General features: G+C 44.2%; 1 protein-coding gene across 5 annotated transcripts; it reads right to left on the minus strand.

Moving 5' to 3' along the window:
- Positions 1–1628: 1628 nt before the first annotated feature.
- On the minus strand, positions 1629–20230 carry MPG (N-methylpurine DNA glycosylase). Of its 5 annotated transcripts, XM_054843407.1 has the most exons (7): positions 19793–20225; positions 17017–17130; positions 13733–13777; positions 13259–13399; positions 12418–12643; positions 8802–9006; positions 1629–2108 (listed from the first exon to the last, which is right to left on the minus strand). In XM_054843407.1, the coding sequence occupies exons 5-7, from the start codon at positions 12637–12639 to the stop codon at positions 1714–1716; spliced, it is 822 nt and encodes a 273-aa protein (XP_054699382.1). In that variant the 5' UTR covers positions 12640–12643; positions 13259–13399; positions 13733–13777; positions 17017–17130; positions 19793–20225; the 3' UTR covers positions 1629–1713. The 5 variants fall into 5 exon arrangements, with proteins under 5 accessions (XP_054699382.1, XP_054699383.1, XP_054699381.1 ...); XM_054843408.1 differs by lacking the exon at positions 17017–17130; XM_054843406.1 differs by lacking the exon at positions 13733–13777.
- Positions 20231–26523: the final 6293 nt, after the last annotated feature.

Here is a 26523-nt window from a genome sequence, read left to right on the forward strand (position 1 = left end):
TCCACTCCCCTCCCTGTGGCTGCAGGGACCCAGACTGGGACCCTGCCCTGGGTTGCAGCTAATCTGCTGAAAAACAAGATACAGGTCCTTACATGGCTGTGTTTCCTCATCTGGTCCAGGACTGCTCCTCCAGCCGTGCTAGGGCTAGAACAAGAGGTGACAGCCCTGCTTCTGGGCCAGCTCAGCCCTGGCCTGTGTGAGGCCACAGCCGCTCAGTGCGTATGCTGTGTACCTGGGGAGGGACACCTTTACCTCTCTGGTGGCCGCTTCCAGGGCTGTGTGTTGTTAACAGACCATCAGGCTCCTCCTTAAGACTCTCCCTCATACCACACACACGCAAGCTGGAGTTTTTCCCAGAGTTGCAGGCTCTCACAGAGCAGTTTTGCTTGCCCACACAAATTGGGTGAAACCATGAGCTTTACAGAACTTATCTACCACCAGCAAGGCACAGACACACCAGGGGAGCCCCGTGTCCATGGTCCACCAGATACCTGATGACAGCTACTTACTGTAGGTCCCTTCTGTGCATCTTCCTCTGCAGCTGCAAGCACGGATGTTACAGAAGAGCAAAAGCAATGCCTAACCCAAAAATCAGATCAATGGTGCTGTAGGGCCCCAGTCCCAATCAGCCCCCAGCAACTGCATCTCAAGGTGAGCTATTGAGATTGGCACAAGAAGGGCTGTTCAGAAGGGAACAAACACGATTTTTTTCATGTGATGAGGACAAGGGTTTTGAAAAACTTGAGCTTTTTTCTTGCATGTGAATCCTAAGGTGAGCGTGGGGTGGGAGTGTGTCCCCCTGTTACCCTTCAAACTGCCAATGCAGCTGCAGTTCTGCCCCAAATCCTAGAGTTATTTTTTCCCCCTGTACCTCATGGCAGGCTGCAGCATTGCAGAAATCTCAGCATCGATGCTTTCTCTGTGATGGGGTTCCCACAGCAGTAAGTTCTGAACTGGTCTCAAAAGCAGCTGGGAAAACAAACAAAAAACATTCTTGTTCTCCAAGCTGGACGTTACAGACTGGTAGAGGTTGGAAGGGGATTCTGGAGGTCTTCTATCCAAATCTCTGCTCAAAGAAAGTGTGTTAGATCAGGTCACTCAGGAGCTTGTCCAGTGGAGGTTTGAGTGTCTCCAAGGACAGAGATCCCACAGCTTCTCCAGGGCCCTGTTCCAGTGTTTGACCACCCTCATGGTGGAAATACTTTCCATCCAGCTAATGAGAATTTCCTGTTTTCTGGCTTGTGCCCATTGCCTCTCATCCTGTCTGACAAAAGTCTGGCACTGTCTTCTCCACACCCTCACACTAGGTAGGTGTAGCCAACAGTGAGATCCCTCCTTTACCTCCTCTTCTCCAGGCTCATCAAACCCAGCTCCTGTCCTTTCTGTCAGCCCTGCTGCCCTCAAGGCTTTGGCCTGTTCCCCAGCTGCAGCCAACTGATGGTCTCGGCTGGGGCCAGGGGCAACAGGCGCAGCACAGTAGGTCAGAGCCGTGAGCCTTCACCACTCCTCCACCCTGAGCCTAGACCCACTCACAGGAGAAAGTGGCCTTCAACGTCCAAACCCAACCTCAGTTCTGGCTGGGAGACCCAAACCAATCTGCCCCACACGTACAATTCCACCTTGCCCTATGCATCGCAATAAAGTACATTTATTGTTAAAAACCTCCAGGTCACTGTGTCTGATGTAGCTTGGGGCTGTCGTACAGAGCACAGCTCAAGTCAGCTGCAAGTGTCCCATTGCTGCCATCTCTCTCTCTGTTTTCTTGTCTACAACGCTCACAAATTTGTTTCCTCGTAAATAAAACCTGAGAGGTTTCTCTGCCCACTCTCCCCTGCTGCCAATGCCAATCCTTGTTGTGGCTACCATGTCCTGCTCCCCTGGCAGGTCATGTCCAGGCACCATCCAGATGGCTGCATCTTGAGTCAGGTCCCTTTGGTCAAAAGCCTTATCAATCCCAAATGCTTGGCAGAGCTTGGAGGGCCCGTTACACAGCTGCCAGTCCTTCAGTGGCTTTGTGGGTCCTTTCCTTGAAGCATCGCGCAGCTCTCTCATCGCTTCTAAACCCCGAAGAGGCTCCAAAGAGCGAAGCAAGACTGCGGCCCCTTCCCCTGCGCAGAACAAGAACCTCGGGTTAGTACAGGGTTGTTCATAGAGAACAATCTCAGCTTTCAGCCCCACCGCGAGCACGTCAGCTCTGTGGCTCAGCGTAGCCTGACAGAGCTGGGAATTGCCTGCAGCGCCCAACCACAGGGCCTGTCCGTCTCTTGGGCCACTTTGCTTCGAGTGCCAGGCTCTGGAGTCACTGCTAGCCCGTGGTCACTGCACTCCTTTCCCTCTTCTGAAGGTCCAGTGTCCCATCGCTGTGTCCTTTATTCATCAGTGCTGCCTTGCTCTTCCCCAACCCCACTTCTTGATGTTACTAAGTGTAGCTGCTGCTCCAAGGCTTGCCAGAGGGCAAGAGGTTTTTCTTATGTCAGCACAATGTTCAGGAATAAATACACATATGGTTCAGTTTTGGCAAAACTATCCAAAGCTGCTCCCAAACCCAGTGGATTTATAATGAACTCTGATTACAAGAACTCCTGCTAACAAAGGAGAGGAGGAATGAGTCTGGCTGCTGCCAGCAGAAAGAGGCAGCTTGGAGAGTGAGGCTGGACAAAGAGAAACCTGGGAAGGAACTGCGGGCACTGGGAGCAGCCACTGCCTGTGCCTCTGCGGAGGGAGCCCCGGCTGCAGCATTACCAATTCAAACACCCGCTTGGAGGTGTAACAGCAGGTGGGATGACCATGGCTTTGGGTAACCCCATGGCTGCAACAGAGAGCGATCCGAAGCCTTGAGCCAGGGAAGCTCTCGCAAGATGGGGCTGCACCATGTCTGGCTGAGACCTTGCCACGACAAGAAGTGAAGGAAACGGACAGATTCTCACCTCAAATGCGATCTGCCACCCTCTTAGGAGCCTTAGAAACTCCAGCCCCCAGAGCTGTTGTGATCAGCTGCCCTCCCCGATTTTGGTGACAGTGAAGCAAAGATGCAGCTCTGAGCACAAACATTCCCCTGTGACAAGGATCTCCAGCCTAAGTGGGACATAAACACTTCCTTGGTATTTTCCACTGGACAGCAAGGAAGGTCTTCTCATGACCTCGAGTGGGCGAGGAGAGAGCCTGGTAAAGCGGTCAGTGTGCTGCCCCACACAGCACCCCTTGTGTTGGGGCCGCCCACGGCATTCCTCCCCGCCAGCATCTGTGTGCTGGTGATGCCGCTCTGCAAGAATCCCCTCTCCCTCTCCAGCCTCAAACATCTGGAGCCATGCTCACGCCTGGCAAAGGGTTTTTTGTAGGCACTGACAGATCCCCAAGGGCCAGCAATCTCTAAAAATAGAATCCCTCTCATATTTTGTACAAATCCCACACTAAATTACCCTCCTGGGCTCCCAACTGAGCCTATCAACTGAGGACCCGATTTCTGGCTTTCACGAGGTGTGCCTATTGCCCTGAACCCGCTCGGAGCCCCACTGCCCTCAGTGCAGCTCGGTGAAGTCAACAGACTTACTTCCAGCAGCTGTCAGCAATCTGTTCCCAGGCACTCCCTTCTCTAAGGAGGGGGATTGATGCTAATCTGGCAGCCAAAAGCTGCTTCCCTGTACTACAGTGATTTAGAGCTCAAAGGTCATTTTAGATTTTTGAAGAACAAGCTCCGTGTCCTAATTCTGCCTTTGATCCACGCACAAAGAAACATCCTTCACATTGGGATGCTGCCTCACTGGCCAGGAACAACTGTGGGATTCTGAGCAATCACTAATTACACTATTTGCCTTCATCCATCACAAATGCAAGTGGAAACCGTGGTTAGACTTGAATCAAACCAAGTCCTTGGGAGTTCACATGAAGAGACACAAGCACTTGGGGAAACCACAAGTGCTCCCAGAGCATCTGCGGAGCCGTGGTGGAGGGTACCTGGCATTTCTGTCTCTGCCTGCTCTTTCTCCATTTCCACCAGGAAGTTTTCACACTTCTTCTAGCTTTGTGCAACACAGACCCCACTCTCTGCTCCGACCTAGCAGCCCCAGAACATGAGAGCAACACACAGGCAAGAGGTGGAGACAGCAGGCAGGGTAAGAGTGCAGGGATGCCATGATGAGCTACTGTCATCTCTGCCCCCGTCTGTCCCCACACCCCTGGGCTGAAGTTCGGGTCCTCCTGAGCATACTTGCACATCAGAAGTTTTATTTTAACTACCAAGGAGTAGCTGAATCCTTCTGGATCACCTCCTGCCTGCCAGAGTGCTTCAGCCTGCCTTCCTCCCTCCCCGCAGTCTGCAGCGGTTTGCTCCCAGGGGTTATCTGGCTTCAGCATCTGCCTGACACAGCCACAGCCACGCCATCAGCAGCAGTGCCAGTCCAGAGGTGCTGAATATCCACCTCCCACGTCTAACAGTCACTCCATACAACGAGTAGCATTCAGAGCTAAAAGCTGCGATCTAACAACGACGCAGAGGCCAATTCTCTCCCTGAACAGCTAGAAATCATAAAATGATAGGGAAGTCCCACACTCCCACTGCGCAGCTTGCTGCTCCTTCCCTGGAACAGCTCCAGCTCTCATTCTTGGAAACGGCTCTTGGCCGCTAGAGAGAAGAAAATTTTCTCTCTCCACCCGTCTGAGTCACTGCTCCTGAAACCCTTCCTTCAAAGTCCTAGTCTAGGATCCGAAAGTTAGGGGGAAGTCCACGCAGTGTGACCCTGGGTAGAGCATCACTGGGATCTCAATTTTACCAGCTATTCTTTCAGACCTGGCAGCAATAAACACACTATGGCAAATTCCAGAGAAACAAATCACAGCAAAGTCAAGAGAGAGGCTTGATTGGCATTTACCTTCTTCCTGGAGTGAGGAAAGCCCAACATCCTCTTTAACCCTAGGGAAAGCTCTTTTTTTACTAAGACTATTTTGCTGCTCAGGGTATACTGTAGGATTCATGCACACTGGAAGACATTGGTTATATTTTTCTATAAACTCTTCTTCCTCTATCATCTATGCTTTCTCAAAAAAACCCCCCAACAATGTAGTGATGCCCAAAAAAATATTTGAGCCCACCCTTTAACTCGTTACGATTTTACAAACACAAAGATAGAGTCAAGTGAACTCAACTGAGCGCACTAACAACCACAACTTCTTGCCTCAGCAGAGAGGCAAAACAGCAGGCTACAGCAAAATGCTTCTGATGTCTGTTGGCAGCATCAGGCTGGGCTGAGGACACTACAGCTGCGGTGGCTCTCAAGATAATGTCTGTGCTTTTGTAGCTGCTCTGCCAGCACAGCTCTGCTCTACAGGTGACATCCCTTTTCCTATCCCTGAGTGACAGCACTGAGCCTGAAGTCTAGCATAAGCCAAGTACAGAAAACAGAAGAGAAGGTTTATTCCACCTGGTATTAAACCAGATGGTGCTACAAGGTTACGCATCATGAAGAGAGAGCTCTAAGAGCCAGAGTCTCATGAGCCAAATACCCCATTTCTTGTCAAGCTAAGCAGAAGGGAGCAAGTAGGAGCAGCATATAAAGCTTTGCACAGCTCATATGGGCCTCAGATCCTGAGCTGATTAAGGACCAAGAATACCCCAGCATGATTCCAGTCAGTGTTAAACTGACACTTTCAAAACAAAGTCTGCTGCAGCAGTCCAATTCATGCTGCTTGCCTGGTCCCAGCAGTGTGTGTCTGGGTCAGCCCTGGGCAGCGGCTGTGCCAAGAAGGTAGCAAAACACAAGCAACACAGGGACAGTGCAGCAAGCTGATCTCTCTCCAGTAAAAGGACGGCTGCTTTCATTAAGCTCCAAATCAGCTCTACAGTCAGTCAGTTTGAGAGCCTCAGAAGCAGCAGGACAGCAGTCACTGCCAGTACTTACGAAGATATATATACTGGTTCTCTGAACTGCTTGCCTTCCTCCCACGGGGATCCTGTAATTTAAGCAGCACAAGGACTTGCCTACACTACAAAACTAGACAGTTTAAGCCAGCTAAGAATTCGTTTGTGGTTATTAGTTTGTGCTAACTTTAATAAACCAACTAAAACCACACTAGATCTCAGTTAAATCTATGTGCTTGTTCCAACAGTCTCCAGAAATAAATGCTTTGTTAAACACCAGTGCATGATTGCATGAGTATTTTGACGCAAACCACTCGATGGCCAGAAACATCTTTCAAGAGTCATTTGGAAAATCTCTAGAACTATTTCTCCCAAAATTACCCTCAGGTTTTCCCTTAACTCTCACGTCAGTCAGTATGAACTTTGCTAACACACATCCAGGTCAAAATTGAAACAGCTTAAGAGGGGGTCAATTTGTGTGTGTTTGCAGACACCAGGGAACCCCCAAAGACCTTTCCCCTTCTCCACTGCTCCAATTTGCTGCACCAATGCTGTACAGTATTCCCAGATGTAAACCCCAACTACTCATATAAAGCAAGTTTCTCTCCTCTCCTGAAATCTGTGTGCACATCTAGACTTGTTCTGCTCCTCCCCTCTATCTACAGAGAAATAGAACAAAACTGGAAGAGATTCAGGGACAGGCAACCAGGATGGTCAAAGTCGTAACTAACTTTGGAGCAAGAGCCTAAGGAAGGAATAACTAAGTAGACCAGAAACCTTCAGCTTGGAAGACAGCTGAGAGGGGGATGTGAAAGATCCCAGGAGGTGACAGGAGGCAGAAGATGATCTATGGGAATAGATGCAATCACCACTGTTCTCTCCACTGTTTGACTCCTGGTGCCTTGCAGCTGTCACTGCCAAAATCTGAGAGTGATGCAGCTCTGGGACATGACCGGAGATGCGCCCTTTGAAAAGGAAAAGCATTTAGTGTTCTCAGTGATTTGTGTTCAGTCTTTCCAAGCAACACCTTCAGAAATATGTTCATATTCCTTTTATAGTCTCCTGGTCAGACACTCAGGTTTCTGTAGCATTCCCAGGGAGACCCTGAAGTATTTGGATATTTTCCTTCAAATTCCCTGCACAAAGATGTTGAAACTGATTACATCAAAAGTTCATGCTATAAGCAGAGCAAAGCCTGTGCTACTAAGAGGGACCAAGCTGTGCCCCAGCAGACTTTTCTTTTGCCAGTGTTTCCTCATGTTTTATGCACAGCCACAGCCAGATTCAAAACAAAATTTCCAAGATCTGTCCCATATCCCCCAAATGAAATGCTTTTGCCTTCTACAAAGGTGCACAAGTGCCACCACCAAAGACGACTTCCTCAGTCCTTCCCCTCAGACTAAACAACAGGACAGGCTTCTCCTCCACCTATGTTAAGATGGGAAAAGCATCTCAGGTATGATTCTTCCTCCAGTTCTTTCTTTGCACACATCTGTACATGGGCAGATAGACTGAAGGAGTAAATCCTACTTGCGTACATGCACCTGTGATACACAACATGCACAGCCATGCTATTTACTTCAGCGCGTTCCCAACAAAGTTGGTAGTAACAGCCGTGCTTGGTGTCAGCATAACTGCATGCATGACAGGCTAATGGACAGTACGTTTGTAACAAAAAATTCTACTAAATCTGTCACAGCAGTGAGCCCTAACTGATTTGCTACAAAACTAAAAACAGGTATATAAGGGATAATTTCCCAAAGCATAAATTTCAAAGAAATCCTTTTAGGATTCAAAGGCTAAGCATCTTTCTTTAAATAAAAATTATTATTCCTAATATTTCAAACACTAAGAATCCCATCCTGAATAAAGAACCATTCTGCTTTCATTATCTGAACAGATTTGGCAGAGGCAGCTTAATGAAATTCAGATGTGTTCATCCACCAGATTCCAGACCTGCATTTAGAAAGACAGGCTCTTCCCCCACAGCATAACCTGGCACTGGTTTTCTGCTTGGTTCCCATCCAAAGGCCAAAACCTGGGGATTAATGGTCACTGTTACAACGTTGCTTTCCACTTAGGAATAAACAAGCAGTGTTTGGTTTTTCTAAGCTTTATCTCTGAAATGGTGAAAAAGGAAAAGAAATTATTTTTGAGATTTTTTCCCTAACAAAATGAGTATTTATCTAAGAAATACCTGCTGCCATTTCAAGGTGTCTAATTAACCAATAGCTTTATTGCAATTGCAATTTTTTAATGCAATTTAAAAGGCAAACACTGTCATTCTTACGGGAAAGGAAAAAACCCAAGTTTTAGAAATAACACTTGCATGTGAAGAGGAGCTGTGGAAGGACAGTCTCAGTAAATTCCAGAATCATTTGATTAGGGGTTGATTATATTATCTTGAGAATAATAAAAGAAGATTGAAGATTCTGTAGCAGTCTAGGTATTTTGATTTGTTTTGGTTTTGTTGGGTTTTTTTTTCATTTTAAGATACAGCAAAACAGCTGAAACGCTCTTACAATGACTCCTTGCTTAAGCTTAGAACATCTCAGACCTTTTTGTTTTCCCCAACGTTTACAGCTTCTGAAGATAAAGGTAGGAGACAGCAGAGTCTCTTATCATGACAACAGAGATCAAGATTTAGGCTGTCATCAGACTGCAAATTTACTTCTACATCACCACTTTTGAGGAACAAAGTTCACTGAAACATGAATAAGGCAGCAGCCCGGGCCTTGCTTGTCATGGTGAAAGTGAATCCGCTGTCTGTCCACAGTTACATACTGTCCACAATGGCAAAACCCAGGTCCCAAGGAAAGGTTGTGACAGCAAGTCATTGACTTCACAGAGCCCATAGGGAGCTCACAAGTGACTGCAATGCAGCAAGCAGAGCTTTAAGAATCAGCCCCATGCTATAGGAATTAAAACTCTTTCAGCCTCAACTTACCTTGGCTGGAAACATTCACGCAGAAATAAATCCCATAGATCTGATACACGTACAAAGTTCCCGGTTTCATGAACATTGCTGCGTTCCGTTGAGTTTGCTTCCCACCTTTTGAGTGGGAAGCTTCATCTTCCCCACCCAGATAGGCTTCTGTTTCAACAATCCTCCCCCAGAGTTCTCTGCCATCAGGAAGTCTGCGAACTAAAATCTGAAAGAGAGGTCAGAGTACATCAGTTAGTAACCCTCCGTACAAAACAACCAGGGTGCGAGAGCTGTGGAAACAAAGTAGTCGGAAAAAAGGTCCTGATGGTACTACATGCTCTCCTCTCCATCTAGCAGTCCAGTCTGTAAGAGAATGTGAATGTTTTCAGCTTCTACTGTCCAGGCCACAGCCCAGTACAAGTTCCTACCTGTCATTCATCTCACAAAACGCCTGGAGTGTCGAGATGTGGCAGTATCATAAAGAACCAGTTTATGATCCTATGTGCAGTAACGCCCACAGAGTTGCTTTGTGGTTATTTTCTGTATTCTCCACCCCAATCCACGAGGTTTAAGGCAAAAGGCACCACCAATATCAACCCTGAAGCATCATGAATGTATATTCTTTAGAACAGAAGAAATACAGCAGCGGCACAATTAAATAACTAGTATGATTAGATAATCTCTCTCCATAGAGATGTTTCAAACAAGTCCTGGTCCCTAACCATAGAGATAATCACGACCAGAGTGAGCATCAATGCTATTTCTCTATTTTCTGCACCACAGAGTTGGGCAGTGCAGGAGAGCTGGGAAGTGGTTTCAGGCAGACAACAACAGATCTTTGTTATTACAGCGTGTTCCTCGCTGGTGGTACCTCCTTAAATAAAACAAAGCAGATGCGGGGGAACAAAACATGACAGTGAAAATATTCTCTTCAAAAATAAAACAATCACTAAATTCCATACAAAGATTTTTGTGGTTTGACCCAATTTCTCAACTTCTTATTTTGCTTAATGTGTGTTTAAGAAACACTGCAGTATAATCTCATTTAGGCAACAGCTATCAGTTTAATTATACTACATTCAGCACTTCCATTTTTGAAAACCAGCCATTCAAAAGTGACCTTCAAGAAACAAAGCTTAATTCCTAACAGATGTTTGTCCTGGATCACTAATGCAGTTATTGACCTGATCCAGTATGGACACTTGAGAAGCCAGTGTCAAATGTTACAACTCCAGTGTGTCATGGTTTCCCTACAGCACTTCTCAAATTGTTGAAAACAATCAGTGTATTATTTTTATGAAAAATACAGTGACTTCAGAAAAGCACTGGTGTTCTGCAACTGCCCGTAAACACCCCACAAGCACACCCATGTGGTCACATTTCTCTTTCAATATCATAAAACGCGATGGCTAGGTTATGATTTTAAAAGCGTGCAGGTATTCTCCTGACTCTTCAGACACACCAGATATTCTCAGTTAAACAGTTTAAAAATGGTGATCATTCACAGTATGTCGCAGTAAGCTATTTTATAGAGGTTTTCACTTCTCATTGAAGATTTATCTTGGTGTTATAACCGTTCATTTTGAGAGGCCATTTATTGCGTCTATGTTCTGGGGTATTTTTTTGTTTCTAAGAATTCAAGTATCATGTTTAAGGTAAGCAATATTAATATACCAGGCACCTCCAAAATTTGGTAGAATGAAGATAATGAATAAAACACTAAATTGCCATTATAGTTATAATTCTAAGCAAATGAGACAATAGACTGGGTCATGGGAGACTAGGGGTTATACTTAAAAGAAAATGTAAAATTAACACAGAAATTGCCTGGCTTGTAACTCTAGGCCTAAATAGGAAAAGTAAAGAATTAGGACTAAAATATCATCTGCCTGGGGTAACTGAATGCACAAGGATGTTGGAGTCATTAAGACAAAAAATGCATCAGTACTGGGAGACTTCGAGTATCCTCATATAGACCAAGTAAATATCACAATAGGACAGGACACAGGCTATGTTTTCTTAGACATCATCAAATGCTTTGCAGAGTGAGTAATCAGGGATCTCACAAGAAAAGTCTAAACTCTCAAACTGATCCAGAGCAAAATGCAAAGTCTTTTGCAAAGACTTATCCCTGAAAAACAACTTTGTATCACAACCATGAAGTAGAAAGTTTAGTGTCCTTTCGCAAACATTAAGGTCCAAAAATAATCTGTCAGAATTCTGCTTACCAGCAAAAAGGGGAAACTACATAAAGTGAGGAAGCTTGTTAGGAAGAACTTAAGAGAGGCAGCCAAAGGTTAAAGCTAGAAAGGCAAGCCTCTAGCAGGATGTCTATAAAGATAGCAAACACATATGACGCATCTGAAAGAGGTTAAGACAGACCAAAAAAAACTCAGCAGCGTTAAAAAGCAGAGCAAAGGCGTCAATTACAAGCAAGACAATATCCTTAGAAAATAAAAAAAAAAAAGCTAGACACAGCAAGACAGGCCAAACCCAACAGTTTGTGGAACAAATTCCTAAAGTTATCTAAACCAATAAGAACCCAGAGAGTCTGTTCACCCCACAGACAATAAAGGTATAAAAAAGACTCAGAGACGATAAGACCATAGCAGTGAAACTAAACACACATTTTGCAATTGTGTTTAGCAGGTCCCAGACTGGAACTTTTAATAGGGAAAACACTGGAGGAACTCCCTCCTGTGGAAACAGTGGGAGAGTTTTCTGAAGGACTCACTAAGCAGGAGAGACCCGTTGAATCTCCCTCACTCTGATTTCCAAAGGTTTTCTACAAGGTCCAGAGATTCCTCAGTTTCTGCAATGGGATAAGGGAGAAGGTCCTCTCACGAACACGTAGTGGCTTGAAAACTCAGAAACAAAAGGTAGGAATAGCAGTTTTCAGAGTGAAGCAAGTTTAATTGTGGGACTGGGGAGTCATGAATGTCTCCAAACCAGGGCCTGTGCTGCCTTGCATATTTGTGTTAATAACCTCAGAAAGGTTATTACTGACAAGATCGAGTTATTTGCAACAGCAAAAATAAAAGCAGGTGGTATGAGATATAACTTTCAAAGCATGCAGGACAGCAGAAAAGAAAGTACCAAGCAGTCTGCTGAACTTGCAGATAGGAATGAAATATTTGAGTACACTATGACAGTGGATACGGGTGAAGGAAGGCCAAGGGCCTGCCACGCTACGAGCATCACAAGAGAGGAAAATGGAGGCGGAGGAGGAGATGTTGCTGACTGCAGAGCATTACTTTCCACTGGACTAAGCAAGAGCCAAAACCAAATAAAGGAATACCTGAAAGGAAAATAACAGTCCTGAAACAAACTTCAAACCACAAACAGCAAAGTGCATTTCAGTAAACCAGAAAAAAAAGGAGAAAAACTACACAAAAAACCTTATTCTGAAATGTGACAATAAACTAAACCTGAAAAATTACTCCTCTGACTTCATCCAAAATAGATTTGGCTACTAGTCTTTAAATTCCACTGAACTTAACGAGAGAAGGAATGAGAGCTGTATTCCTAAAATAGCAAAGCCCTGGAGTCAAATGGCAAAAAAAGAATTTCATCCTTTTACACGAAGTTATTAGCTAGCACATGCTCCAGTACAGTAATCTCAGTGTTCATGTCTTACCTGTCCCAGAAAGGACTTGGCCAGACTAATACAGGGCTGGTTGAAAAAATCTGCTTCTAGCCGGGAAGAAATTTTTTTCTCTGTCACAAAATATTTGCTGCTTTTTGGAGAAGAATCCCCATCAGGCATAGCATTCAGGTTCTCCAAGGCATCAAAAGGAGGGAAGCTGGAGTTGCTTTGGAGTGCACTTAATTGAGCCAACAGCTTTCTTTTTCTTGGCATAGTTCTAAAAAAACGATATAAACATAATTAGGAATATAAAGTTTATTTTAAAGTAACTCATTTCCACAAACTCTTATTTTTACAGATCTCTCCACAACAATGAATCTGAAAGCTATAACTAATTGGACAACCTAGGCAAACTACAGAAGCAGGTGAAAGATTTAGCTGTGTCTACATCAGGCTAGGCAAATATTGGGCTCTACTGATAAGCAAACAGAAAACTACAGTTTGATATTCATCTTTTAAGGACTGCAGATAAAAAGCAACTCTGCTCCACTTAGCAGTAAAAATGTTTGCTGTTAGGTTAGGAAATTCAGAAATTGAAAACAAAGATGAACCAGTACTATACTTTTTACCTAGAACTAACATAATCAGTTAAGCAGACAGAAAAAAAATAGGCAACAACCACCTCAAAAATTGTGCTGACTCAGAAAGTCCACAGAAGTGATGTCTCAATCATTTTAAACAGCAATGTGACCAGATCAGAGTCGTAAAACTCCACAGGACACAGAACATTTGAGTTGGGAGATGCCCAGTCTTTACAGTCACAAACTTGTTTCTCACGCTGTAGAAATGTTTGTGTTAGAACGTCCACCAACTAAGCTTTAAAGTTACCTACCAGAAAAATGAAGAGCAGTCTGTTCCAGTCAGCAGTATGTATTTCAGGCAACTACACAACCCGAGATCGTTCTTCTAGGTTTGTCACCTACATGAGCCTCAAAAAGTTAATGTTTCTTTTTCTGTGCCACAGGTCTTATACCTGTCAAACAGGAACAAACTTATTTATTCACTGTATAAAGCACTTTGAAATAGGCTAAGATATTTGGGAGCTGGAGATCGTGATACCAACAGTGCATCGTTAGCTCAAACTCAAGAACAATTTGCAGTTTTCTATTGGTTTAGCAAAAGATGATGTCCCAGCTGGGGCACTGCTAGAGATGTTCTTTAGCCTTTTTTTTATACAAAAGGCTATGAAAGCAGTGGGGAATGCACTTTTCCTATACTGAACACACAAAAAGCTGAAACCAAACTTTTTAAATTTCCCCATTGGTACTAAATTTGGAAAGTGTCAGCCTCAAAAAAGGACACTTACAAGAGAATGGAAGGTCATCAGGTTTTAGAAGATGCCTCACCGGTTCTGAAATTCAACCACATGTAGATATAAGGGAAAAAAGAAAGGTTCAACATCATACACAATTAGAAATGGAGAAAGAATCCTATATACAGCTGAACCTGTAAGGGAAGTATATACATAATAAAGTAGCTGTTGCGGCTCATTTTTCACCAGATCATCAGCTTTTAAAAATGACGACAAAAACTTTCACCATCAAAACCAATCTTTATCTGGCTCTGATGTTTCTCACAAAGAAAGACCCACCAGCAATAGTCTCCTTGAACTACACTGAAACAAATTCAGCACTGCTATGCTCTGAATCACCAGTGCCAATTCCCCAACAGTGTCACATTTCACTTCAGAAGAATCCAGACACAAACATATAAAAATAGGCAGAAAAAAAAAAATCACATTGGCACAACTGGCAGAAAGGTGGGATGCTTTTATTTTTTTTTATAAACATCTAATTATTTATTACAATAATACAGTGATGTCAGAGACTTGCCATAGAACAGCCAGCTCCATGCCAGGTATCCTGTTCCAAACTGTAGCTTTCACCTAGCGGGAATTCTTAAAAATTTTGTCAGAAGTCAGCAGCCTGCCTCAGACAAAACTGCCTGGTGGCCTTCGTAAATGAGAGTCCTGTCTAGGAGAAAGGGTGCAAATAGGAAAAAGGGCTGCAGGAAGGAAGGCATGGAGGAGGAACACTTGCCCTTATCAGACCGACCCTCCAAAAGTCTCAGTCAAGGGAAACCTTCACAACGAAGACAGTACCTCCAGACTTCTCTGACAGTATTAACTGGAACTTCTAGTTCATCAGCCATACATAAAGACATGCTGAAAACACGGCCAATTTGAGTGGAGCATTAACTCATTTGGTAATTTGTGCTCTTATGGAATGCGACATCAGAAACAGGATCTGAGTTGCCTGGCACCTACTGCATTTCCAATTAAGTAATTCTTAAAAGCTGCAAGTGCTTTCATGTAAATGTTATAGCGGCAGCCTCAGGGCACTGTAATTTCATTGCTATGGGCTGATCCTACACAGATCTCAGCATCTTCAACTCTCATTAGAAACAGCAGTAGGAAACTGCTTTACAGTAATGAGAAATGGGTCACATACAGGAATGTGATTGCTTTAAAAGCAAAAACGCAGAATGAGGGGACTGCAATACCATCTCAGAAATCCAGAAAAAGCTGGTCTACCCTTTGACTCCCTGGTTGTTCATACCAAGACATGAAACATAAAACTCTATGTCTCAAAGCCTGTCTACACTTTCTATAAAGGATGTTGCATGTACATACAAATTCCTTCTTGCCTATGAAAAAGCACACACATATCAAGTACCCAAGCGCTATGTATTTGGGAGGTAAGACACCATCTCTTCACATGTAAATTCAGACAAATTCTGCAACTCTGTCTCTATTTTCTTGCTTGTATAGTGAACAAATTCTACTTCTGTGCCTCAAATAGGAATCAGCTGTGGGTTTAATCGCTTTTTACTAATCCTGTTGTAACCAAACTAGGTCCAAGTTGTTAAGCACATGTGTGTACACGTGCACAAAAAATGATGGAAGTCAGAAAAGGAAAAATCAAGAGCTGAATAAGTCTGCACAAGCACCTAAAGTGTTCAGGGCTGCTGGGCTAGTCTCAGGCAAGTGTTTAGGGACCCTGCAAGCCAGACTTAGTAAGACACTGGAAATCTGTGTAAAATACAGCTCAGCAGCAAATACACCCTGTAGTCAAGGCACAACAGAGTCTACACAGGTTTCTTTAATCCTTCTAATAAGACTGCATTTGCAGGTGTTTCCTCATGTATTTAATGAGCTTTCACTAAAAGGAGGCAAAAAAACCCAAAGAATCCCACCAGTAATTTGCATCTACTTTGGCTCACAGGTCCAGATACCTGCAGCTGCAAAGTTTTCCTTGCACACATATATATATTTCTTGTAGCATGATGAAGAGGCATACGTAAGAACACATTGCTGCTTCTGGAGAGACGATTCCTCATACCAATTCCCAGTTGTACAGATTTTATGTGGGAATATATGAACAGCCAACCCTGGGTCAGACCAAAGGATGCCTCTCCCTGTATCCTGCTCTCCAGGTCAAAAGTAGGAACCCAGGGAAGAACAGAATAAGTACATGGTGCTTCTCTACATATCCTCCATGTCTCTAGACTGGAACCTTCTGAACCAGGCACAGTGCCTGTGTACTTAGTAACTGTGAGCTTATGCAGCCTTCCCTGAGCTTGTGTAAAACTATCCAAATGGAGGCTTTACCAATGAAAGCTTCATGGAATTAGTCATTACAGCTCCAAAAACTCACTCATTTTGTGTGTGAAATTAGGACTGCTCCCTACCCACATGAATCAGTTTACATTTGCAATTCATCACCACCAGCCCTCTTCTTTACCACCTCAAATAACATAAAGCCAGCTGGAAACATTGATTTTCCAGGTCATTTACAAAACATCCCTGCAGCACCCCAACAGTGACCTCCAGCCACCACGAGGGCTGCCCGGTTACTCACATCCTCTTTCTTATCTTTGCACCAACTGTTTGTTTATGACAGGGAACTCCCTTATTATGTCAGGGGCTGCTCAGGTGAGGGCTCCTGTTTCAGAGCTTCCTGAAATCTGAGTACAGGCTGTAATTGAGACCTCTCAACATGCTTATTTAGACCTTCAGGGAATTTCAACTTTTTTTAAGGCATGACTTGCCATTATGAAAGCCACATTGGCTCTTCCCCACTATATAATATTTATGCAGGTGTCTAATAATTCTACCTTGCTGTATTTTCTGCTAATTCTGTTGGTAGCTGTTAAACTTCCTGGTCTGCAGTTCACAGATTTCCCCTAGAACCTTCTTTAAAAACTAGTGACACATTTGCTGCTGAGACCATTGTTAGCAGCACTGTCCCTGGGGGCTTCATCTGGTTTGGCAAATTGTTCCCACCTGTTGTCTATTTGTTCCATAACCTCTTACACAGGCAATTCATTTTAAGCCAGATCCTTCAATGAGTTCTCAGTAAGAAGAATTTCCATCCACCTTTCCTGCCTAGTCTGACCTATTAGTAACCAGAAGCAAGTTAATAACGTATGGTGTGAGAAGCAGGCAAAACCACCCTTCTTGAAAGAAGAGTGCAGGCAGGAGCTTCTATAATATAATTATTAAGTCAATCTCTCCACAGACAGACTTTGACATGGGTCGCAATCCTACTAATACCTCAAAAGCATGGCAAAATGAATGGCTTTATTCACCTTACTGAATGCTGGGGATATCACTTCCTGCAAAACATCCTTGCAATTCCAGTCCTCACTTTTACTGCCTACTGGACATCTTGAGCTTTTCGGAATGAAAACTTACTCATCCTTCTGTAAAGAACAAGGAAGATAAAAATGAGGGAGAGCAATGAAAAGTCATGAAAACCCCAAAAAGCCTTTACAGTAAAATTACGCTCTGTTTTGGTTGACTCTCTTAAACCTTTTTGTTTTGTTCTGTTCCCCCCCTGCCCAACATTCCAGCTGCTATTTTTAACTGAGTGCCAAACTTGCATATTAAATGAAAGCAAACAAGTTAAATATAATACTGACAAGGGATGTTAGCTAGCTCAGCCTTCTGAGATTTGAGTTAACCAAGCCCGCATTTAGTTTAGCAAGGCAGCATTTAGAGAGGCCACAAACACTGATGTGGAAACGGACACAAGGATTCAAAATCATCTGCAGTTCAGTTTTTTTCTTTATATCTACATTATTTGTAGAAAATGTATATTGGGTATATTGGGCTAATCATGCAAGAGCTATAAGTCTTATTTTTTTCCACCTAGATGATGGCGGTGAGAACCCTCCTGATTTGTAAAGCACATTGAAAGAGCTACATAAGGGGATACAGAACTAGTTACACTAAAGTCTTTGGCACCCATCTTATAAAACACCCTAGAAAGTACATTGCTTCCTCAATCTTAATATTGCATGAGAAACAATTTAGTTCAAGCACAGGGGTTTGATTCAATGACTAAAGATGTTTCACCAAAGCCTCCATTAATGCACTGACAAAAAGGAGAACTTATGACTCAAATGCTCAAACATCTGAACAACATCCACAAAGAGAGTTTCACTTCGAAGTTCCTGTTGAAGTACCAGTACCTTAAAGACTAGGAAGAAAAGCATAAGCAGCAAAGATTTACCTGCAAAAGGATATCAGAGTTGCTCCCTGCATGAGCATGGAAGCAGAGGATTCTTACACCTCCTCCGGAGAAGTCAGCCCTAGGCTCAGAGGAAAGGACCTGCTCCACATCCAGTTTTACAGTGGAGGACCACATGAAGTCCTCTATGCTAAGTCTTTGACTTAGAGAGAAAGAGAGATTATTTCCTCCAGATTTCAGGCCAAACTACTCAAAGAAAGGCCTTAGTAGTCTCACTTTGCACAAAAAACCACAGCTCTCCAACAAAACCACGTGGGGGGAATCAGAGCCACACCTTGTAATCAGTCATGAGACAGGCTCAGGAACAGCTCAGGTGCTGTCCAAGGCAATTAAATTAGGCCTGATTTAATGCATATGCTACAAGTCTGCCTCTCTTTAGCAAGAAGTTTCCCTTTCTTCTGTTTTCAACCAAAGGAAAGGCTTGTCCTACATTTACCAACTCAGGATTAATCTGTACAGTATATCCTTGTTACAGAGACACTATTTCTGTGCACCAGACACTGTTCAACAGTTACAGTAAGAAAACCGAACACTGGATCAAAGCTTTAACAGATCATGGTCTGCAGAGATACAACTGTAAAGGCAGGTGAATATAGTTACTATTGTAGTGGACATTTTCAAAACACTAGAACAAAGCCTTCAGGCCCTATACAAACAAAGAAGCATCAGAGGAGAGAGGACAATTTCCTGCACAGCTTTGGATAATATGCTGTATGTGACAATAGCTTGCTAATGGCAAGTAAGGCAAAACGCTGCTGCTGATAGAACAAAAGCAAAAGTCTCTTCTATAAAAAGATGCTTCCAGGAAACCAGCAAATCCCTGCTTACTGTAGAGGCTGTGAAAACCTCAGTCAGACACAGATTTGAACCACTAGAGCACAAAGGCACTCCCATCATGGCACAGTGGCCTTGTTTCTAACACGGCAATCTTATTTAGAAAAGCCTCATTTTTTTCAAAACAGGCTTGCAGCACATTTCTGTAGACTGGGTGTTCTTCCTCCTTCTAGCATCCAAACCATACCACTTTTGCGACACATCTGTACAGCAGCTGCTCTTCAAGCACTTCACTGTGAAACCACTCTTCTCCCAAAATCTCTACAGCATATATTATAAATTTCATAATCTGTTTACTTAATTATGTACAAAAATGCCAAAGGTAGCTCTCTGCAGAACAAAAGCGACACAAGAGCTAGAAAAATCACAGCGCAACCATATTCAAAGTGCATTTGCACACGTCGTTTAACCAGCTGATCGCACACCTCTTTCCCCCCCCATCAGAAAAATGGGGATGGTACCTTTTCCTTAGTGCTCATTGCACAGTCTTTGCAGTATCTTTGACTCACAACCTATATAAAATAGCTTTTATACTATTAGAACAGGTCATTTCCGTACACAAGCCTGTTAGATGGCAATAAACAGCACTGATAGCCATGAAGACCCCTCACAGCTTTTTCTCCTAGATACATGGGAAGCATTTACGACTTCTGCTGGGGAAAATCTTTCTATGAAGAAAGAAAAAAAAGTGAATGCGGCACTAAGCAGAGCCTACACCGTTTTTACACAGTACAGTAACTAGCATGCTCATGTTTTTAACGGGAATCAGATCTCGGAGATGCAGTGAGGAAAGGGAGCGGTCCCGGCAACGCCCGCCGAGCTCGGCAAGGCCGGCCGGGCCCGACTGGCCCGACTGGGCCCGGCCGGCCTTGCCGAGCTCGGCGGGCGTTGCCGGGACCGCCGCCGTGCCCAGGCCTCGGAGCCCGCCGTTAGCAGCCGGATCTCCCTCACCCCGCCCCAAGGCATCCCGGCCCGTCCCGGCCCCGCCACACACGCACCTGCCGGGGCCTCACCGCACTGCCGCCGGCCGCTTTCCCGCTTCGGCCTGTAACCGCCGCGGGGAGGCGCGGGTAGGCCTTGCCCGGAGGCCCGGCGGAAGCCGGGAGCTCTCCTGAGGGGCGTGCCCGGCGTGGAGTGAGGGGAGGCGGGAGAAGTGTCCGTAGAGCTGCGCTGTGGCTGTTAAGACTAAAGATCCCTTTTTTACCTGACACTTCACTCTGTAGATGGCGATGGGCCCCAATCAAATTGTTATACTGCCTTTTCTCTGATCTTGGCTTGATCTGTCGCAGCTCTTGTTTTCTGGACCACAGATCCTCTTGTCAGCCGTCTTTGAACTCTCCCTGGTTTTCAGCATCCACTCTCACACTCCTTGCTGTTTGATATTAATAATACTCAGAAAAATAAAGGGGTGAATATACATTCCAATGAATGCGAATGGTCACAAGCTGGCTTTACAGAGAGCTGCGTTAATTATTCCCTCAGTTCCCCGAGTAACAAGTATCTGGCCTGCAGAAGAAATTCTTGGCTTCAGCTTTTAACCAAATGGAGCATATGGTCAAAATGGAGTCAAAATACGATTTTCCTCACAACTTTCTGGAGACCTGCAGTTAGGGCCGCTGATTTGTAAGTGTTCGCACAAAGGGCATGAGGGAAAGTCTGATGGATCAAAATGGATTTATTCCCATCTGTATAATAAAATACTGATTCCAGGCTCGCACTAGCTAGGACAGCACCAGCTCGGAGCCAGTCCCGCTGAGAAGGAGCACTTAATGTCTACCCCATTCATAAATTTGCAAGGAGGAAGGATGAATTACTTTACTGACTAAAATTTTAGGAGACATCAATAGCTTTGGTGGTGCAGCCAGGTGTACGAGTGGCTAGGGTGGCCTTACGGAGGCTGAAATGGGGACTAACAGTCCAGTGGTGAGCTCAAATATGAGGAAACAGGATAAAAAGCTTTGGCAGTCCTGTAAACCCTGAATTGAACCCAGAATTTCCAAATTTCCCTATTCCTGTTTAATAAGAAGATGTAAACAAAAAATTCCCAAACCAACCATGAATGGAGCAAATTCAGAGTCTCTTACACAATATTCATTCGTTTTGACCATGAATGTACTTTGGAACCCAAAGCAACACCAAGAATGTACTGAAAAGCCCTTAAATCATTGCTGTGAAGCATGCTAGCACTGCTACTATATAGTGTAAAAAAGAAAGGGAAAGAAACATGCATACATCTTAAAGTTATCGATACTTTATTTGGGGATCTCCGCATGATTCTTTTTAGTCAAAATGGACAAAGATAAGCTCACAAGAGTTAGGATTCCCTGGAGAGATACTACCTGCTGGCTGCATGAATGCATTTAGCTCCGGTCTGGAATCAGCCATTTGTGTTATTAGCAAAGACAAGCAGAGAATTTTCTAAAAATCATTAACAATGTTGACTGAGTGAGTGTCTCCAAAAGAGCATCTTGGACTTCCTGACTTGCATGGTTCATATCCCAGCTTTAATGTGGTATTAATATAAGAAAGGAAGAGCAAGAAAGTGCATGAAAAGGAAGATAACCAAACATCAAACTGGCCTTTCAGCAAATTCTGAAAATTAAAGGAGAAACTAAGCAAGAATGAGAGACGTGGGAAGGATTTCCTGGGGTCAGACTAGTTCAGCTCTGCAGACTTTCTCCTGTGGGAGTCTGGGGGACAGGCACTGTCAGGAATGCTGGCTTCTTTGACGGCAGATCTATTTCATGCCTAAAGGAAGTATTTAAAGCTTTTAGCACCTGAGGAATGCAAATTGCTCCAGGCTACAGCATATGCCATGTTCTTCATTTGTCCAATAACTTCACTGTTACAGAATCAACACCTAAAATAGCCTCCTGTAAAAGCTGATCTGTTTGGGAAGAGTAAAGTTTCCCTCCCTACTGGGCAAAAACATATATTTTTTTTTTAATGTGAGAGGAATGACTTGGAATCCATGGTTAGAAAATCTGGCTTTCAGAGACCCAGGGGTCTGAGGCACACTGCATGCATACAGTGCATTGAGCTATTCTTGGAGCAAAAACTGTGTTTGCAGAGTGGTTCCCTACAGCTTCCAGGATCTGCAGACTGCTGACTTACCGTCCTTTTACAGTGAGGACAGCAGATCAGCATGGAAGCAGAAGAAAGCAGAAGGGACAGATTTTCAAGTTTTCTTTGTGTAAGAAGATACCAAATCAAGCATCAGCAGTATCTGCTGAAAGCCTCCTTTGCCCACTTAGAAAGAGACAAGGAGTCCGTTCCCCACCAGTGGCCACTGACTGGCCACATCACATGGCCACGCTACTCTCGCCAGCATTTGTGAGACAGCTGCAGCATTTCATGAGCCAACTGTTGAAAAATTCCCGTGGATGAAAACACTCCAGGGTTTTTATGGCATCCACTCCTGGCCTCTCCTGACATCCAGTCTTGGCTGCTGCTTCCTACTTATCCTCAACTGCCAGTGTGTCTTATTCAGAGCTATTTCCAATCAGCGTCTGTTCGAGGTACACACAGCCCTCAAATTAGTACCAGAACTAACGAGCTACTAGAAGGGAGAGGTGCTCATAGCTGCTTTGGTATCTCCCACACCCAAGCTGAGCCACAGATCAAATGTCGAGTTCTGTGAACCAAGCCCATTCAACTCGTTATGTAAGCAGATGTGTATGTTTTACTCTAAATTTGGAGACATCCATGGTGGATACCATTCCACCCGCTTTGCACTCAGGGTGCAAAGAGTCCTAGCAAGTGCACTGCATGTAATGGGAAATCAGTAAATTAACAGACCTCCTGGGAGCCTCAGCTCTGGACCGGAGAGCGCAGGCAAGTCCTATTTAGTAACATATTAATGAATTCTATTGAGTCTCTTGTTTTGTGTGCACGACATTTTTGTTCTCTGACAAGACAGAAACGCTTGGCTTTACAGATTGCTCAGTGCAGAAAAACAAATGCAAAAACCAAGTGAGCAGGGCAGCCTGCTGGGCTGCTGGGCTCTGCCCACTGTGTCTGCAGAACTGAGAGCTTACATGGTATCCCCAGTGAAACTGGTTTTAGTGGTGCCATAAGGACAGCTATGCCCAGGGTCTCTCCCACCTGCACGAGGCAGGAACAGTGAGAAGCTGGAGACCAAAGGCTTGGCTGAACTAGTAGAAGGTTGGGAGGCATGAGATGGAGCTGCCCCAAGCGATCAACCAAGCTTTTATAGACACAGTAGTTTCTTTTCTGAAGGTGTTAAAGATAGTTTATTCAGTATTTCCTAAATCAAGAGGAGCCGTACTGCAAGTATGCCTGATAAATCAATCAGAACAGAAAAAGAGTATACATGAGAGTGGGGGGGATTTGTGTATTTATATATGTGTGTGCATGTATGCAGAGTCAGAGCATCGCAAGCCTAAGAGATACTCGCCGCCTCCAGCACTGCCCCTCTGCTGAGAGTGCTCAGAATGCGCTGGATGCAGGGAAAAAGCCAATTTAAGAAATTCCACTGGCTCTTTGCCTCCAGCCACTTATTCTTGCCTTCGTCCTTCAGAGCAGTTTCCCCTCCACTGTACCAGTGCAATAACTTGCAGAGCTGTGCTTAAACCAGCTCCCTGAACTGGTTGAGTTTAACATCTCTTCCATGTACTGCTGCTACCATGCCCACAATCTCTGGACAGAACAACAGATCACCTTTGATGTGTGTAGCCTAGAGCAGTAAGGGGAGGAGCAGGCACAAATAAGGTGCATCAGCAAAGCTGAGGTCAGGGTAACACAATGAGGAGTAACAGTTTTTCTGCATCCTGTGCAATGTCAACACACCAGCTGCTAGCAGTAGTTCAGATAAGCTCCACCAATGTCTCGTAACAGATGAAAAATGTTCAAATGAGGATGCAGTTGAGCTGATAATGATAATGTGTTTTTACAGGAGCAATCCTGTACCCTTTACAAATGCAGAAGAGCTGCTGGGAGTCATTTCATTATATACTGGTAACCACCACAGGGAACGAGGTGATGCTCGTATTGTATGAGTGTACCAGGACAAAGACTGGTCACCTACTTAGTAGCTCCCCTGGGAAAACAACAGAGCATTTGCCAAACGACACCAGAAGCTTATGTCCTGAATGGGACCCAGTCACGCTCTGTCCTAAGGGCTCATTACAAAACTTGGCATGGAGAGGGAGAGCAAAGACTGAAAAGGAAAGAAATTGGCCTGGAAAGTGGCAGGATCAAAAAGAAGGAGACAATTCGCACATAGACTGAGGAGCTTATTTCCATAGGACACTGTGGGTACGTACTAAAGCATTGTAGGGGTTCAAGAACCTTTTGAACAAATACCAGGAAGAAAAGTCTGTCCAAGTTATTAAACACAGACGCACCATCTCTAACTGGGGAAGTCCCTGAGCCACAAACCCCTGGGTCTGGTGGAATATTTAGGAGAAATATGACTATACTTGCCCTGTTTTTATACTGTTTGTAAGCTTTTGCAGTTGGCTGCTGTTGGAGGTAGATATCTTCTGCTCAGTGGATCTGTTATCTGACCCATCCAGCTCTTAGAGACATTCTGCAGGAGTCACTATTGTTTTGCTTATCCTGCTTAGCTGATCTCTTCTAATAAATCTACATTCATCCAGGCAATGCTCAAAAGGTGAAAGAAAATGTTCAAAGAGCAAAAATGCCCCAAATCTTCTTCAGTGAAACAGGACTGCCCATCCTGACCCTGCTGTTTGCTATCACAGACATCCAAATTTAGGAAACATGTGGGCGTGGGCATATTTAGAGTCATTGACCACAGGCATGACATAGCACTGGTTACTAAAACTGACCTGAAGTTGTTTGCTTTGCAGGATATGGTAAGGAGGCTTGGATTGAATATCATTGACTAAGGTCACAAGAGTTAAGCTTGAAATAGCAGAACTTGAGAACATTTGTCACAAGCTTTTTGCAAGGGATAATCATTGACCAGAACCATTGGCACGTAGGACCTGATCTGAGAAAGGCTTTGCTGCCTGTATAACACTGCTGGCAACAAAAAGATTAGCTCTGCATTCACTGCAGGTTAATTATATTCCTAGTGATTTGCAACTCCATCTTGCATGTCCTCATACGTTAAAAGAATGATTATAAATGCAAGAGAGAGGCTCATCTTATGGCTCACAAGCCAGAACAAGAGACAGAGACCTTCTCTCTTGGGGTTTGTGTTTCAAGTTTAGTCATTGTAACTAAAATTGCTGTTACGTTTCCTTTTTACCCCAGGGTAAGAAAATTTATGCACTTACATTGTCTATATATCTGCCTCCTTCCCTTTTGAATCTGCAGGCTCAGTTCCTGTAGATTTTATAAAACCCGGTTTCTAGGTAGAGGGGAAAGATCTGGAATCATGTCCCTCCTTACAAAAAGAAACAAGAATGTGCTCAGCAATTCCCTCCGCTGTTTGAAGTGTTCTAGGCGATCAGCACAGATGTACTGGCCAGCCAGCGCATGCTGCTCATGGGACACAGGAGGTAGATGGTGTATGGTGGTGGGGAAAATAGGGGAGCTGGCAGCGTTACAAGGTCCTCAGGAGGACAAGAGGAGACAGAGGTTATTGTGGAAAGGAAAGGAAATGGGACACAGGAGCCTAGGAAACTGTGCTTTGTTACACTGCTGAAAAAGCAACTTAGACATGAAGGAGCTCCAGTTTCTGAGGTCCCATTAAAAAAAAAAGGGTTCTTGAACCCTCAAATCTGTCTTCAAACAAATCCCTTAGGTTTGATGTGATTATTTGCTGCTGCAGGATTTCCCAGAGAAACGCAGGCAGCCTGAGCTCCGGGGTGAGAATTCAAGTAACTGGAAAGCAGTGGATGCACCCTCTGCATATCAATTTTTCAGTTGGCATCGGACTTAGTGTTCCAGTTCCAAGAACTGCCACTGGAAACAAACTCCTTTTTTTGAAGAGATGGGAACTCAGATATTCCCAGGGAAAATAAGAAAAAACCAGTTTGGGGGCATAAATACAATATAGGTAAAGTTTGCTTTTGCATGTAAATCACTAATGCTTTCTGCAGTCCTCAGTCATTTTAACATCTCTGTCCTTACCCACTGCTTCAGTCCATACAGGTCTGTGTTGCAGCATTGCAGTGGATTTTACTTTAAGAATGTAAAAAAAAAAAGGAACAAAGAAGACCATATGCTGAGCAATAAAATTATGTTGGGAAAACCCCAGTATAGATAATAATTAAAAATGAGTCCCTTTGCTAAGGGATCTTATTCTGCTTGAGGTAGTAATTCCTACAAACTAACTAAGAACACTTCTTGGCAGTATAAGCTGGATGTCTATGATGTAAGTTGTTTTTGACAGGCTTTCAAGGTAAATCAAATGCTTAAGGAATCATGTCTACTGAGCAATGGGTCCTGAAATTAGGCAAAGATGGTGATTGGGCTCCAGCTCTTCCAGGATCTCCAAGCCTCTCTGCAACCAACTTTCAAATGGCCTTGGCTAGATGACCAGGATTAAATAACCAAGGTCACACCTTTGCCAAGCAATGGTATTGCTAAGGCAACCCCTCCTGTCATTCCTGTACAGTTTGGGGATGATTATAAAGAAATTCGCAGTCCTCGAGAGCATGTCTATCCTAACCAAAGGTCTTGACACTCGCGAAGCAGCAGATTTAATGAGTGCTGCTGGATCTGGTTCTGCCCCATCTGCTCGCCCTTCTGCTGTCATGGGTGGCCAAAGACAGTATGCAAGAACTGAAATCAG

Source organism: Grus americana, chromosome 15, assembly GCF_028858705.1.
Source record: "Grus americana isolate bGruAme1 chromosome 15, bGruAme1.mat, whole genome shotgun sequence".
NCBI classification, from domain to species: domain Eukaryota; kingdom Metazoa; phylum Chordata; class Aves; order Gruiformes; family Gruidae; genus Grus; species Grus americana.